Source organism: Lissotriton helveticus, chromosome 6, assembly GCF_964261635.1.
Source record: "Lissotriton helveticus chromosome 6, aLisHel1.1, whole genome shotgun sequence".
Lineage (NCBI taxonomy): Eukaryota > Metazoa > Chordata > Amphibia > Caudata > Salamandridae > Lissotriton > Lissotriton helveticus.
The window spans coordinates 1,330,366,050-1,330,382,327 of NC_136067.1; the positions used below are offsets into that span (position 1 = coordinate 1,330,366,050).

A 16,278-nucleotide genomic window follows, 5' to 3' on the forward strand; every position below is an offset into this window, starting at 1 on the left:
ATGCTTTACAACCGTCAAACAGCCATGGAAGCACTTACCCAGTCCATAAATATTGATTCATCCTCATCTAAGGCGTACAAAACCTAGTGAACCATTGTGAATGAATGCAAAACTGCGTGCGAACGTGATATCCTTATGGAAATGTTAGATTAACGAACCCAGACTACCGAATCTTCTTTGAGAAGAGTGTAATTCAGAAATAAACAAACGATTTACTTTACTACATTTAGCAGAAATAATAAACAGTGAATGTGGCCTTGCGCACAGCCGAAGCCAGGACACTTGCAGGAGGGAAAAAGAATAAAACAAGGCTTCTCTGTCAATGCGCCAAGGATATAGAACGATTTCCTTTTATCCCTCGGGGCATCCCCAACTTAGTTCCAATTTAGGTTGCAGCGGAAAATTCACTTCTTTAAAAAAACACTACATTATAATGCAGGAAAAGTGCACAAACTAGCTACCCCCTTTGCCCCTCTACAGGTCCCCACTACCTTTTTGTTAGGTGTACCCTCTACAGATGCTACAAAAATACATACTTACGCACTCTGCTGGAAAACGTTTTTTAAGATTAGAGTAAAGATATACATTTTAAGATGCCTAGGAGGAGCATTTCTACCCAGTTTTACTAATATGACGTATTTCCGCCTAATACAGCTTTGAAATAGCTGTGCTTCTTGTATTATTATTTATGTTCTATTGATATTTGCATCAGGAAATGTGATACTTGCTAAGTCCCTTCAAATTGCCAGAGGGTTAACAGTTAATGAACGGCACTTATAATCATTGCATATATGCAAATGAGAGGGGCCTCGCATATGTCCAGGGCCCTACAAATCGTAGAACCGGTCTTGAAACTTAACAGTAGCCCCTGCTGCTGGCAGTTCACACCACGCAAGGGAGAGATCTTCTGTGAGGCCTGTGTATATGGGGCGCGGAATTGCACCGGCAGGCAGCCTCACCACAGTACCAATTTTGCACTCCGGGCAGAAGCTATTCGCCGGCACCAAGCGCCAGGCACTGGGTTGGCGCCAGGTTCTCCACTCAGTTTGAAGGTGAAGGTGGTGGTGGTGGTGGTGGCGGCGGCGGCGGCGGCGGCTGCATTCCTCGTTCCGCTGTTTACAGTGTGGGAGATAAAAACGTCATTCTTGCTGCTACTGCTTGTATATCACATTTCTTCCTTGCGGGCAGAAGCACCAGTGCACACTGTGGAGTATTTGTGCACATCATAAACTTGCCAGGGCTTTATTCATATGAATAATCGAGATAAGTTTTTACCCATCAATCCAGCCTAACGATTGCCCCTTTTCATTGTGGGATAGGGCTAAGGGCTGTTCGAGATATACTGCTAGTTGGTTCATTAAACCCTCTCCTCCCCTCAGGAGAGAAACAGATGGGCAGCAGCAGGGTCTTTGCCATGGTTTGAGAATGTGAACTTCTTGAAATAGTGCATGCTGTGTCCGCGCACACGTTTGTATGTGGACAGGATATTTAGAAAGGTTTACATTTTCAGAGACAATGTGTGTGTCTCTATTATGTTGGATTACACTAGACTGATCAGTTACATTTTTGAGCGGAGTCCTGCAGCGGAATATGTATTGCCTGACGTTGACATGTAGTGGGATCGGCCTTACAAATTGGAGTTTCTGACCGACATCTACATATAGATGCCATTTGACTGTCTGTGTTGTTTAGGATTTAAAAAAAAAAGCATTTATGTTAGTGTTAAAGAAAACAGCATCCTGCGGATCGCTTTTCTTGAGATGTCCACGGATTGCCCTTTCTCCCGCCCGCGGTTGATTTGCACCTCGGAAACGACAGCTATTTGTAGACAAGTGGAAGGGCTCAAGCAAATTACATTATCATACTGCTGGAAATGTGACGTATTTGCCATTAGTATTTTGAAGATAGTACCTCACCCAAGGGCAGGAAATAAGGTTGTTTTAAACATTTTCATGGCTTGACATAAGGTTTCCTATCAAGTTATTTTCAGTCCAACCCCACAATTCGACAATTGCTTATTGTATTCTTTATTTCTGAAAAATGGTGTTTCTTAGTGCTCCTAACGCTATAAGTTTGAACCTTAAATTGTGGAATTCAAGCAGGGACGGCTCCCCTATTTGAGCGGTGGAGCGTCTCCCCACAAGCCTCAGAGCTGAATGGTAATAAAGTTCATGTATTACCATTTAATTTTTCCGCAACCCGCGACCCATCCCGAACTTGGGGGCCTATTACGATTGCGGATTTCCCGCATCCTCCAGGCCGGCGGAAGCCACCGCCGGCCCGGAGGATGCGGGAAAACCGCCACGGAGGCTGGAAAGACCCACCGCCAAATTAGGATGGCTGGTGGGTCTTGCAATCTGTCCTCCGCTTTTTCGCCGCGGTCGCCTTCCGACCGCGGCAGAAAAGCATTAACATGGCTGGTGGTGTCTATCAGACACCGCCAGCCATATTAGGATGGAGTAGAAAGTATGCTTTTCCACGGCGGCTTTTCCGCCGTGGAAAAGCATACAGACCTTCACTTCGGGGGCCCGTTGCGGGCCCCCTGGGTGAAGGGGTGGGGGGTGCACATGGGGGGTACCTATGGTACCCCCCTTCATTTGCGTGAACAAAGCGGCAGGCACCGCGCGGTGCCTGCTGCTTTGTGCACGCAAATGCCGTGCATGCATTTTTAACATTGCGGCGGGTGCAGCTTGAAGCTGCACCCGCCGCAATGTTAAAGATAGAGGATGAGACTGTCACCCTGTCACATCCTAATCTGCACGGAGGGACCGCCGCTGCCCCTGCGGACGGTCCCTCCTGCTCTATGGTGGCGGACGGACTCAGGTCCGTCCGCCATCATAATCGTCCCCTAAGTGTTAGGACGGGGAGGGGCCAGTGCTGCCATGTGGCAGCAGCAGGGAGCTGTGCAATTTAAAATGCGCATGTCTCTTTGGAAGGCCGTCTTGGGACGGCTAACCTGACATGCATATTTTAAAGTTGAGAGGGCACAGGCCTCCTGTGCTCTTAGGAGCGCTGAGAGCACCTGCTCTATACAATCCTGGCACTGCTCTAATGTTGTGAGCAGGTTTCTGCTCAAGAGCTTCCAGGAGGAGAGATGACACCCGAGGGTGGGCGACTTTGTGTGGCACGTTAATAAGGCAAGACAATTTATTTATTTTTGTGGCCTCCAACCCGGTACAAGCCAGCCACCACTGGATTCAAGTGTGTCATAAGACTTGAGCTAGAAGACCAGAAAACCTCTACGCGAAAGAGTAGCTTATTTTCTAACTCTGCATGTTGAGTGCTGTAAATGTTGCAAAGATGGTTTCATCAATAACCTTGTGCTGAAAATTATATATCTGCTTTTTTCTAAAGGATTTCAGCAGGTGGAGTAATGCCTACCTGTTTGTGAATATATGTTATACAGCAAGACATGATATCTTTCTAAGTTTGATAAGCATTGCCGCCCCACCTTTTAACTGTAATTGCAACCTTGCAATAATTTTTGCCCACCTAACGCCATGTTTGATTCTTCAGTATTACAGTCAGTGTATTTATGAATGTATTTTCCATCAGGATAATGAAGGCAGTTCTTGCTGGTGCCTCCTTTCCTCTGTGCTTAACATTGTGGCTGAACTTTCACATATTACCATAGTATACCACGCATCAAGATGTAGGAACACACTAAGCTTAGGGAGAGGGTCTGCTTACAATATATGATCACAATAAGGAAAACAGCTTGTGTCCTGTACATGGATTCATCATTAGGAAATAAGATGTGATGATAAAGAGTTGAACTACAAGATAGATTAATATAATAAAGCTTACCAGTAAATAAAAGCAGTGTTCCTAATTATGCAGTCTTTAGCCAAACACATCCGTTTTCCAGTTGAGGATGGCTTTTTATGTAGAACTGGAACAAATTCAATTTCTTTAACTTCACAATTTGAAAAGGCGTGCGTGGTTTGTTTTTCTTGTGTCAAAGAATGAGAAATACCAGATTTTTTCTAGGTCTTAGAAGCCTGAACAAACCCATTCAAATAGAAAAACCAGGACGTAATCACTGCAAATTGCTAGACCTGCCATTATTTGGGATTTTATATCTACATCTTACATTTAGGATTTGTTGAATAAATAGCTCGCCAATACTCCAGAAGATCCTAAAATTTCTCTGGTTGGTCCACAATCATGATTAGCATCTTTTCCCTTTGGTTTGAAATGGGCTCTTTATTTAATCATCAAATAGATACATAGTAGAAATGGCCACTATCACAAAGGGGGACCCCTGAAGAACAAATTTAGGTAGAGAACCAAGGGTAAAAGAACCAATATTCACACAGAATAAATTCTACCTATTTCACTTTAACATATGCTATACGTCATATATTAAGTTGGACACTCTGGCTGGACCATTAACACACATATAAAGACATTTTAAGAAGGTATACTAATTTTTTGATTGATTATTTTATTGTTCTTTTTTTAATACATTAAGATTTTTGTTATATATGTTTACAATACAAAAATATCAGTGCATTAATAAATACATATCCTAACTACAAAAATTATTTTTGGACAAATCAGATCCCATTGCGCCACATTCATTCAACACCACTCAGCCAACTCCATACTCAAACCATACTCACACAGAACAACAGATGCATACATCACATATATACAAAGAAAGCTTAATATGCACCAGAGTCCCTCACAGTGTCTATTGATGTTCAAAGCGGCCGGTTTACCCTACTGAGCAATACTGTAAATTATACACATCTCAACATATTTCATTGTTACTTCAAAAAGACATAATTCAGAGATATCAAAGGAGGGGACTCATTAAAAGCGCCAACGCGCGTTTCGGTGAAAGACCCTTTTGTTTGGGTACCACCTTCTTCAGGGCGCATACGATGTATATCACACGAAAAGGTAGGCAACGGGACCTGTCGGAGGCAAAAAATTGATTATAACTACGGCTCCCGGTTTAATGGTATTTATTTTTTGGCCATTTCCGTCTGTATTGATCCATATTTATTTTTTTGCTATTTTATCTGTATTTATCCATATTTATTTTGTGTTCGCGTATAAATAAAGTTGTAAAACTGTACATTTCCATATATATCTAACTGACAGACGTGCACTCATACTTTGATGTCTGTCGTTTTTTTAGCTATTTAAGCTGCCAAATATTACACAATAAATACACTGGTAGATATTAGCACTATACCATAAATATATGTTAACATATTCCGTTATTTAAAGACATTTCATCCTGTTATTTAATTTCCCATGCTGTCCATCTGCTGGCCTATAATTCATGGGAGAACGCACGGAGAGTCACTTAAAAGAAGCACACTTTTCTGTATCTATCCACTTTTAAAGATAAATGCAGACAGAAAACACATTGTTTTCTGTCTGTATTTATCTGTAAAAATCCGTAAAAACAGAAAACCGGGAGCCTTAATTATAGCATTTCTTTAGAGCACATTTTATCTATTCGTTGGTGGAAGTCTTCTGAGAGAAATATTGTGAGCTTGCTTGAGAGGTAGTTCACCAATGGGGTGATCATCATTTTTGTTGTCTCGATTCGTCCTCACCAGGACATGAATTTGGGGGACCATGCTTCAAGTTGCTTCTTTATTTTGTCTAGCACTAGTTTCTCGTTGTGTCTAAAGGTGGAGAACAGGTCATTGTTGAAGTGGATACCCAGGTATCTAACGTGCCCAGTCTGCCATTTGACTGCGGATCAACCTAGCACCCCCCTGTTACCGTGGATATTTAGCGGTATGCATTCGGACTTATCATTGTTGAGTTTGTATCCCGCAAGGGATGCGTATTCTTTGATCGAGGACATGAGGGCTTCTATCGAGGTTTTTGGATGTTCTGTTATTATTAGTATATCATCGGCGTAGGCTACTATTTTTACCGAAGTGTTGCCGATGCATATACCTCGAATCTCTTCGTTTTGTTTGATACTTTATTTATTTATTTATTTATTTATTTATTTATTCATTCATTCATTCAAGAGTTTTATATAGTGCTGGCTAGACCCGGAGGTATCAGAGCGCTTTACATGCGGTTCCACAAAAATTACAATTACAAGATTACATCAGTTCCAAATTACATCAGTTGCTAGACAAACAATTGCAAGAGCGTAGAAGACGAGATAATTGAAGTGTAGAGGGGAAGTAGTGGGGGGTAAGGGAGGTGAGAAAGTGAAGATAGGGGAAGAGACAAACAGTAGAGACGAAAGGAAGTCTGTCTAAAGACCAACTGGGTAGGTGACGACCAAAGGAGGTTATCCATGGCCCATCTCCCTTATAGCTAAACCAGGTAGCTCCATTGGGCATCAGATAGAATAGGTCAGTCTCACTACATTGAGAGAGGAGAGAAGGAGAGAAATAGAAGGAGGGAGGAAGCGAGCGGAGACGACAAGAGAGATGAAAGGAAGTCTGTCAAAAAACCCACTGGGTAGGTGACGTCCAGGGAGAGAATCCCCGGCCTGTCTCCCCTATAGCTAAACCAGGCAGCTCCATCGGGCGTCGGACAGAATAGCTAGATCTCAAATGACGAGGGAAAAATTCACAGATAGAACGGGGGGACTAAAGGGCCAGGACAGGTGAGGGCAAAGGTCAGAAGCAGGAAAGTGGAGAAGAGTAGAGTGGGAAGAGTAGAGTAGAGTCATTGCGAAGTTCCTTTTTGGAATTTTTTAAACACAGCCGCCAAATCCGCTTTGTGATCGCCATTGCAGTGGCTCCTGCGTCATCTCGCAGCGTCCAGCGTTTGACTGAAGGAATGAAAAAAAAATCAGAGACTTTACCCAACTGCTTGCTCATCGTCTTCTTTTTAGGGGTTCGAGGGCTAGTAGGAAGAGAGCGAGTGAGAGCGGGCAGCCCTGTCTCGTGCCTTGTTGGAGGGTCAGTGGTTCTGATATACCTCCGTTTATTGTGACGCGTGCCGTAGGTGTTTGGTATAGGGACATTATCTTTCTTGTGCAGTCCTCCCCTAGGTTGAAGTTTACCATGCATTGTTCTAGGAAAGCCCAGGAGACTTTGTCGAAGGCTTTTTGTGCGTCAAGCGCTATTGCAACGGCTTGGGAGGGGCTCTTTGAGGCATGTTCTAGGACATGGCATAGGAGGCGTGTGTTGTCACTTGCCATTCTTCCTTTCATGTGGCCCACCTGGTGTTGGTTATCAGTTTGGGGAGTAGCTTGTTTAATCTTGCGTCTAGGATCATTGCGTAGATCTTGCAATCTACGTTGATGAGGGAGATTGGTCTGTAGTTTTTCGGTAGTTGGTGATCTTTGTCTCATTTTGGTATAACTGTTATGGTCGCCCCCGTCATGGTTGTTGGTATTCTCCCTGTGTGTGCTGTGTGGTCAAAAACTCTCTTCATGAGTGGTGCGAGTTGCGGAAGGAAGGACTTGAAGAAGTCTCCCGTAAAGCCATCCGGGCTGGGGGCTTTGTTCTTTTTTAGGGACTTGACTGACCTTTCTATCTCTGTTGCAGGGAAATCTTTTAAATGCCACCAGCCGCCACTGTGTCAGTGGGCCTGCTTCAACAAGGAAAGATTCCTGCAGGTCCAGTGGTAGATTCCTACTTAGGGATCACTTTCTTGTGGGATCCCCAAACTGGAATCCACTGTAGAGAGCTACTTGTAGACCTGGGGAGTCCCCTTTTCCCCAAAGCGGATAAACATGTTTAAAAAGCTTAAGACCATTAAAAACAAGCATTTACAATGCAATGGTCTCGGCATTATTAAAGGTAGTGCTATTGGCATTGCTCATGACATTATTATTTTTATTGTTATTATAAATAAATGTCATTGTTATTTACATTGCCAACAGCTTTCACAGCCCACACAGCTCTCAACACAGCTCTCACAGCTCTCACAGCCCACACAGCTCTCACAGCCCACACAGCTCTCACAGCCCACACAACTCTCACAGCCCACACAGCTCTCACAGCCCACACAGCTCTCACAGCCCACACAGCCCACACAGCTCTCACAGCCCTCACAGCCCACACAGCCCTCACAGCCCACACAGCTCTCACAGCTCTCACTGCCCACACAGCTCTCACAGCCCACACAGCTCTCACAGCCCACACAGCTCTCACAGCCCACACAGCTCTCACAGCCCACACAGCTCACGCAGCTCTCACAGCCCACACAGATATTGATGTATGTACTGTACTGTAATACAATGAATTACTCTACTATACATCTTTTATAACCCAAAGCCTTTGCACCTTAGAACTGCTCCGGCTATTCTGTACTACCAAAAGTGAGATTCAAGTGGTGGGTTCAGTGCTATACATGAGCCAATAAATATCAACAATAACCAGCAAGGCACATTTTCTGTCCCATATTCTTACATCATATGGACGTCCCTCCACAAAATTGCTCATGGCGACAACATTGTTTTTGAGGAAATTTCCTAGAAGCCATTTTCAGGAGTTTGTTTTTCTTTGCTTTACGAGTTTTGTAAATCACTGTTTTGCCACTAACTGGAGCCTCAAAGCGATTTGAGGGTGGGGAGATTACAAAAGGTAAGAATCTTGCTGGGCTTAAGAACGTGTATACAGACTGTTGCTTGATCTGTGTTGTCCACCCATGCATTTGCCAGAGTCAGTCGTGGCATCTAGTCAGCCAGTGAAAGTTTTGACCAAATGCAGACGAGCAACCCCATTAGCGCAATTGAGGAGTGATTGAATGCAAAAAGATTTAGCCGAGTTGGGCAGAACGGTGGCCTGGACAAGTTTGTTCAGTAGTGGTCCCAGAAATCGCAATCCGGATACAAGCAGAATGGAGGATCCCCAGGTGGTAAGAGTTGAGGCCATGTGGACAATCTGCCACCATGCCTTTTCTTCTGGTTGTGCAGACTTACAGGCTGCAAGCTTGTTTGTAGCCCAGTCAGTTTTTCTGGAATTACTGCAGGGGTGTGGCCTAACAGTGCTGTGAATACTACATAATTTTAAACTGTCATCCTTCTTTTACCACAGCCAATAAGTGTTTTTTAATGGGCTTGGTAGCAAAATGGCCAAACCTACTTACTTCCCTAACCCTTTAGTCCTCAAAAGACCTCTTATGGCTAGGCAGTGAACTTCACGTTAGCCTTGCACAATTGTATTATATTGGTGTACGTATAGCACTTTTACCTCTTGTGAGTCCCAAGGTGCCTTTGGGGAACTCCAAAAGTATTATTTATATACTGCTGCATACCCATCACGAGGTCACAAAGTACTTAAATTTGCATGATGGCCACACTTAATCACATAGGAACAAATGACATCTCTTCGAGAGCAGGCTATGGAAACCATTGAGTGACACTCGCGCTCACACAATGACATACACTTCGTGCACACCAATGCACGAAATAACACAACATAGCATCATGTTCAAGTCACTCACTGGAGAAATTCCAATTGGCAACAGGCACTGAGCACACGAAACCGACCACAGTGCAGAATTACTCCAGGAAGTACATGGCATAGTTATCTAAAAACAAAATCTGAAAGTAAGAAAAAACCTGCACGGTTATAAAACATGCAGCATTTTTAAGCAAAATATGTTTCTATAACATTCACAAATGTATGCAGCAGCTTGATGGTGTATATAACAATACTTGGAGGAAAGCCTAGCGAATGTTCTTATGCTCCACAGACTTTGCAAGATTGTTGCCTACTATGTATAAAACCATTGAGTTATGGATTGTTCTGCTCAGAATAAACCTAACGCCTGATCTTTACTTATAATTTAGGGCCATATTTAAAAAACTATCCCACAGCACAATGCAGAAAGCTGCTATGCTGCGCTGTGAAGCATGAAATGCACCCTATTTAACATCGTATGGCACATTCTAGACCTTTCCTAACTCTGGGTCACTTTTGGCTGCCTAGTGCCAACGCAAGCACCCTTGCTTCATGGCGTAATGGTGCCTGAGTTGCAGGCATGATTGCTTGTGTGCAGAAAGGGACAACTTCATGCACAAAAGCAATCCTCAGAGGCATGTTCCACTTTCTACACGTGCTGCATAGAAAGAGGAAAAATGAGGAGAAATAAAAGGTATTTTTCCCCATTACGCCTCCCCTGGGAGGTGTAGCAAGCTGACTAATTTCCAGGTCTCCCACTAATGATAAATCTGTGAATGAGCCTTAATCCAGGGGTGGATGCACGTGAACGCCCATGTTACACCCCTGGACCACCTCCCTGTGGGAAACTAATGCAAGGCAGCGATTAGCGCTGCTTGCGTTGCTCCTGATTTATCCAGCCATATACGACCATGCAAGTTGGCGTTGCGTGGCTTGATAAAGCTGACATTAGCATTGCGTTACCCTTGCGCCACCTTGCTTGTCGCAAAGCAACACAACACTATGATAATCCCGAACCTTATTTTCTTCTTTTTTTGTGAGGTAAGTCTCCCTTTCGAACTGTACGTCTTTGACTGGAGTTCTTCATTTGCTTCTGTTCCTTTCAGCCCTTTTAGTATTTTTAAGTGTGTTTACAAATACTTATGAATAATTTAAGGCTTTAACAGTGCGCATTTTACAGAGGGACAGTGCACTTTGTCATTTGCGATGCTAATTAATGCATTTGTCAACATATAATTTCCCGTTTCACGCAACAACATATTCTGTTAACAGAAAGAGTGCGTTGCGCTTCCTGCTTCGAGTAAAATAATTAAGCATTATGGCCATTTGGCCATTGTGTTAAAGAGTATTGCTACCATGTGTGGAGTGCTAAGGTTGACACAGCCAATAAAAATTATTTTAAATTCTGCATGAACTTCTGTTGTTGTCTTGCTTTGTAAATCAATGAGAGTACGAATCAAGGACATGAAGCGAACAGAAGCAGCAAGCTGGTGTCTAAGCGCTTGGACAGGGGGTGCTAACATTTATTGCTCACGTGCTGTTGACTGTTAACTGCCTTTTCCCTTATAATAAACACTGTCCTCGGCTCAGGCGCACGACTGCAGGCAGTAGCGGAACCAAACTTTAGTGGGGGGGGGCCTGCGCAGTTCACAGAGGGGTACACCCACGCACCGGACTCAGTCAGGAGCTTAAAGGGCCCACAGCCCGAGCACAGTGCGTGGGGGCGGGGGCTGGGGCTTTGGGCTCCCAGCACCGCGGGTCTATTGTTAAGGCACTGACTGCATGGCATTCCATTAACAGCTGTGAATACACGTGGTAAAGGGCGATTATAAAACATGAAATACACAACTTCTTCAATCAGCCACAGTACCAGGTACCAGTTGTAGCAATGCACATTGATGTTTATCTGTTCTAGAAAGAGGGGATAGTCACCCCCCACGTGCCCAGTGCTTTCTAGAAGAAGGTAATCTGGTAGAGATGCCGAGGGAAACATTATTGCATTGAAAACTTTAACAGGATTCCCAAAGCTTTTTATGCCAGCGCTGGTTGTGTACTTCTCCTGTTTTCGGTGCGATGCACTTCTGATTTTCCAGGACTAAGCCACAGGCTAGAAATCCCTGTCAGTCCAGCTCTCTGTAAATAACAGTGAAGAGTATTGCAATTTCAGAACAATACAGCTAGAGCCCTTGACCTAAAGATAGCGAAGCTGGTGTCCCTTTCACTGTTCGCACCCGGCCCCATTTTTGGATAAATTCTCAGCTGTCTTTTCCGAACGGGACCCGAGGGACTTTCACTCAAGGAGCACGAGAATCTGAAACGCTTGAAAGCCCTTCGACGTTACCGCCAGCGCTACGGCGTGGAGGCTCTCCTGCACATGGCCGCTGGAGAGGGAGGCAGGGGTGGGGGCCCGGGGGAGGATTGCAATTTAGAACAATACAGCTAGAGCCCTTGACCTAAAGATAGCGAAGCTGGTGTCCCTTTCACTGTTCGCACCTGGCCCCATTTTTGGATAAATTCTCAGCTGTCTTTTCCGAACGGGACCCGAGGGACTTTCACTCAAGGAGCGCGAGAATCTGAAACGCTTGAAAGCCCTTCGACGTTACCGCCAGCGCTACGGCGTGGAGGCTCTCCTGCACATGGCCGCTGGAGAGGGAGGGAGGGGTGGGGGCCCGGGGGAGGCGAGAGCGCGACGAGGAAGGCACGCACGATAAACTTACCTCCTCGGTAGACGCAGCAAAATGGCGGCCCCAAGCTTCCGAATTTTTCGGAATCGGGGGCGTGGTTTTGCTGTTTTGAGTGACAGATGACGTCACTGTCTAAAGAACAGCAAAACTTACGCCCCCGAATCCGAAAAAGACGGGGCTAAATTGGAGTGACGCATCTCTCCTCCCATGGCTGGCTTCCGTTTAGGAAGCCAGCCAATGGAGGATAGAGGGGTCAGGGAGGCGGTTCTACAGCCCTACTAAGAATCATTAAATCTCCTCCCCAGACTGCGCAAGCGCAGCCTTTAGGTCCTCGACCTAAAAAGACCCATGCACGGCTAACACAGAAATAGGATGGTCGTACGAGCAGCAGTAGTCTGTTAGTCATTAGCTACTGCATTAGCTGCTGCATTAGCTGCACCTTGTGGATCTTAATACATTTCAAGGTAATTAATATAGATCGCCAAGTGATATATTAAAACTAAAAATGAAATGTAAGTATACGTTGGTTTGTCCACCGTTGAGTAACGTTCTGACAGGCTCCTAGCTAGTGGCAGAGCACTGGAGCACTATTGTTAGGAAAAAGAATAATTTTGATAGTGGCCAAATGACAAGTTTTAAAATATAATATTTCCTACCATAACTGCCTTTCTTGACTTTAAGAAGATTGGGCTACAGTGAACTCGTTCTTAGCATGCACCCTCCAATGTCTTTTTAATTTGTCAACATTTGTGACGAACTTCATCAGGAGCAGGCAGAGGCTGTCTGATCACTCTGTAACGTAATGCATTTGTCTTTTTCAGGGGAAGATTTTGCAGTTGTCCAGCAGGAGATTATTATGATGAAAGATTGTAAACATGCAAACATCGTGGCGTATTTTGGCAGCTATCTCAGGTACAGGTTTCCCAGTTTACATACATTTACTGCCTCTGAAAAACTTTTTTCGTGTCATGACTAAGTATTGTTTATATAAAAAGTGTGTGTGTGTGGGGGGGGGCTATTGCATTAAAATTGAGAATTCCATAGTACTTTTGTTTAAAAATTCTTGAGTAGAAATAATTTTTAAAATATAATTTCAAATGTGTTGTGTATAGTGCCACCTTGTGATCAAACCTAAAAACGAATTCTCCATTCCATAAACTTCGAATTCCGCATTCTTACAACTTCGAGACTGTCGTTATTGTTTCACCTTGTATCTACCACTGCACCTCAGTTGTAAGATTTCCGCCGACGGACTAGGATGTCTAAAATAGCTTAATGCAGAACATTCCTTTTAATCCAACGAGGGAGTTTCTCCACATCCCCCTTCCTACCGTGAATGACTAGTTTAGTGAGGTCTATAGATTGCTGCCTGGGTTTCCAGGGGATTTAGACTACAGGGCTTGCTCTCGGTGGACCCAGTACCCATAGTAACTAAGGTGTTCATCTCCAGATGAAATGAGTTGGCAAATGTATGTACAGTGTCATAGATGAGTCAGGAATTGTATGCAAAATATGTACAGTGGGGTTGGGCAGTACGTCACGCATTGTGTTCACAATACAATTGGTGACTCCTCATTTTACGCAATCATTCCAGTCTGGACTGAATTGAGAGAATGGTTTCATCTACACTCTTAGTAGAGAGAGTGTAGATGGAACCATTCTCTCAATTTAGTCCAGACTGGGTTGAACGAGATGGTGGAAACTGCCAGACAAATGGGACAGTTGTAACCGCAATGTCGCATTATCCTCAGTTCACCTGTTACTGGAATGATTGTGTAAAATGAGGAGTCACACCAATTGTATTGTGAATACAATGCGTGACGTACTGCCCAACCACACTATAACATATTATGCATGTGAGAAGTTGGCCTGATATGTGATGTCCACTATTCTAGTGGGCACCCTGTATCAGTCCAAGCAACCCTTATGGTGATCGTTGTAAAGTCAACCTTATAGACCAGCTATCCTAGTGGTAGCATGGGCAAAGCAGTCTTAGGCTAAACTCAAGAGGGCATGTAAAGCCAGCTGTTTTCCAAACTGTTTTACCATATGTAACCCCTTTAATACCAAATGAAAGGACACCACACAGGTTATATATAAAAATATAGGTGTATTTATTACTAACACAATCCTCTGAACTCTTTATGAGGTCAGAGGCAGAAGCACATAACAAGATACTCAATTATCATACAATAAGTTGCACGAAATACAGTAGAGCCCTAGGGGCACGTAAAACCATATACTAAAATAGTGGTATAAGAACCACATCACGAACAAAAGATAGGCCTAGGGCATCGCTGGGGCTACGCTGTACTAACAAGAGTTAGGGAGCAGGAGGCCCACGGGATGCGCATGCAGTGCCTTTACACACACGCAAGTTACCATAGAGTTAGAATGGGAACAAAAGAATTACAAACTAGTTCTTTTAGGTCACTTGCGGATGGACCAGGAGAAAACTACTGAAAACTAGGACACTAGGATAGTTAATACCCACAGGAGCACCGGAGTACTCGCGTTACCTCACCCACAGGAAGCCGGTGCACAGGTGTCAAAGTGTGTCGGGTTTCGTCGCTGAATCCTATGGAGCCTTGAAGAAAGATGCTGCCGGCGACCAGGAGAGAAGTGTCCGGGTGGATCCAAGGGCGGATCGAGGATGAAGAGTACCTGAAAGCAGAGGGGACAGAGTCTGGGTCACTAGCCAGTGACCAGGAAGGAACCAGGCGATGTCGCGAAGCAATCAGGTGATGTCGTGAAGCTTGACTCTGCAGCCACGTGAACCAGGAGGCGTCGACGACGACCAGGAGCTGGATACGGACTGTCCCACGAAGGATCTCGCTGTTGGCGGCGTCGGCTTCCGGATTGGAGTCAACAGGCCTTGGCAAATGCAACCCATACAGGAATCGAATATTCGCTTAGGTTTAGACCAGCAAGGTCTATGGGGCTTCTCCTTTGCAGGGAAGCAGGGGCCCACCTGGAGCAACCAAGCAGGCGGTGTAGATTCAAAGGTTCGTCGTCACAGAAGCCACTAGCCAACGGGCAAGTGACCGGACAGACGCGTCGAGCAGGAAAATGCAGAAGGGCCCCACGCAGAACTCGTGGAGTGTGGAGGGCTGATCTTCGGTGCAGTTGGTGCTTGGGGCTGGGGTTTCTCAACCCCCAATGCACAACTTCGAGGGTGCCTCAGAAGCTGCACAAGTAGCAAGGAGCAGGCTTTTCAAGATGGCCGGTCCCACGTCTCTCTTCGCCTCCAAGGGTCTCAGCTTTGCAGGGACTGTGGATCGGGGTCAGAGAAGTCTGGCTCTCGTCGGACTCTGTGCTCGGGCTCCGGCAGGAGCGTCGCCAAAGTAAACCGATGATCGCTGGATGGTGCCTGTTTGCACAGGGTGGTCACTCCTTGACCACAAGGGAGATTCTTCAGTCGTCTTCTTTAAGGAGATCGTCGAAGGTCCAGAGTTTCATTTCAAGTTTCAGTTCAGGATAAATCTAAAATCTCTAGACTCAGCTCCTACCTATATACTAATCTGAGGGGCTGGATTACCTGCTAGGTCCCTCCTATAAGTGGGACCAGGGAAAGGGATGGTTACACCCCTTTCCCTTTGTCCAGTTTCGCGCCAGAGCTGGGGCTGGAGTGCCCCAGCAACTGGTTTGAACCGGGCTATGCATGGGACACCTTGTGTGCCCCATGCAGTGTCTCATTTCATTCAGCCCTCCCTGCCCCAATACACTATGGCCTGCCTGGGGTGGTGCTAGCACCTCCCAAGACAGGAAACCTATTGTCCAAGCCTCCCTCGCTGGAAGGACTCCCAGCAGCAGGAGGTCAGACTTGTGTCTGTGGCAGCATCCAACTTTAACCAGGATTAACAGGAACAACATTTCTTCTCCCTCTAGAAGGGTGGAATGCTACCCCCGTTGCCAGAACTGGTGAGGGGGTAGTATTCCAAAGCGTATGACACCTTACACGACATGTTTTGATAAAGCCAAACCAAAGTTAGCAATAACCGCGAGGATTATAATGCCCTTAAGCGTATATGGTATGGCTTTACCATAGAACAGCTATAATGACATGGTTCCGGAAGCTCCAGACAGGCTCAGCTCATGCTAGAGCACCATCTCACATAAAACCAAGCACTCTGCCTTCAGGATTGTTAAGGCCTGCCATAGGAGTGACTTATAGGTGCATATGTGTCTATATATAATGGTAGGTATAGGAATACTATACCTAAGCAAGGGGTGATTACACGACC

At 45.0% G+C, this 16,278-nt stretch overlaps 1 protein-coding gene across 7 annotated transcripts in view; it reads left to right on the forward strand.

Annotated features, from left to right (window-relative positions):
- MAP4K3 (mitogen-activated protein kinase kinase kinase kinase 3) overlaps positions 1-16,278 on the forward strand; it is a 1,422,157-nt gene that overhangs the window by 226,416 nt on the left and 1,179,463 nt on the right. For all 7 annotated transcript variants that reach the window (XM_078649063.1, XM_078649064.1, XM_078649058.1 and 4 more), the window contains exon 3: positions 12,856-12,946. In XM_078649063.1, coding sequence (XP_078505189.1) covers positions 12,856-12,946 — 91 coding nt within the window. The remainder of the gene's footprint in view (positions 1-12,855; positions 12,947-16,278) is intronic.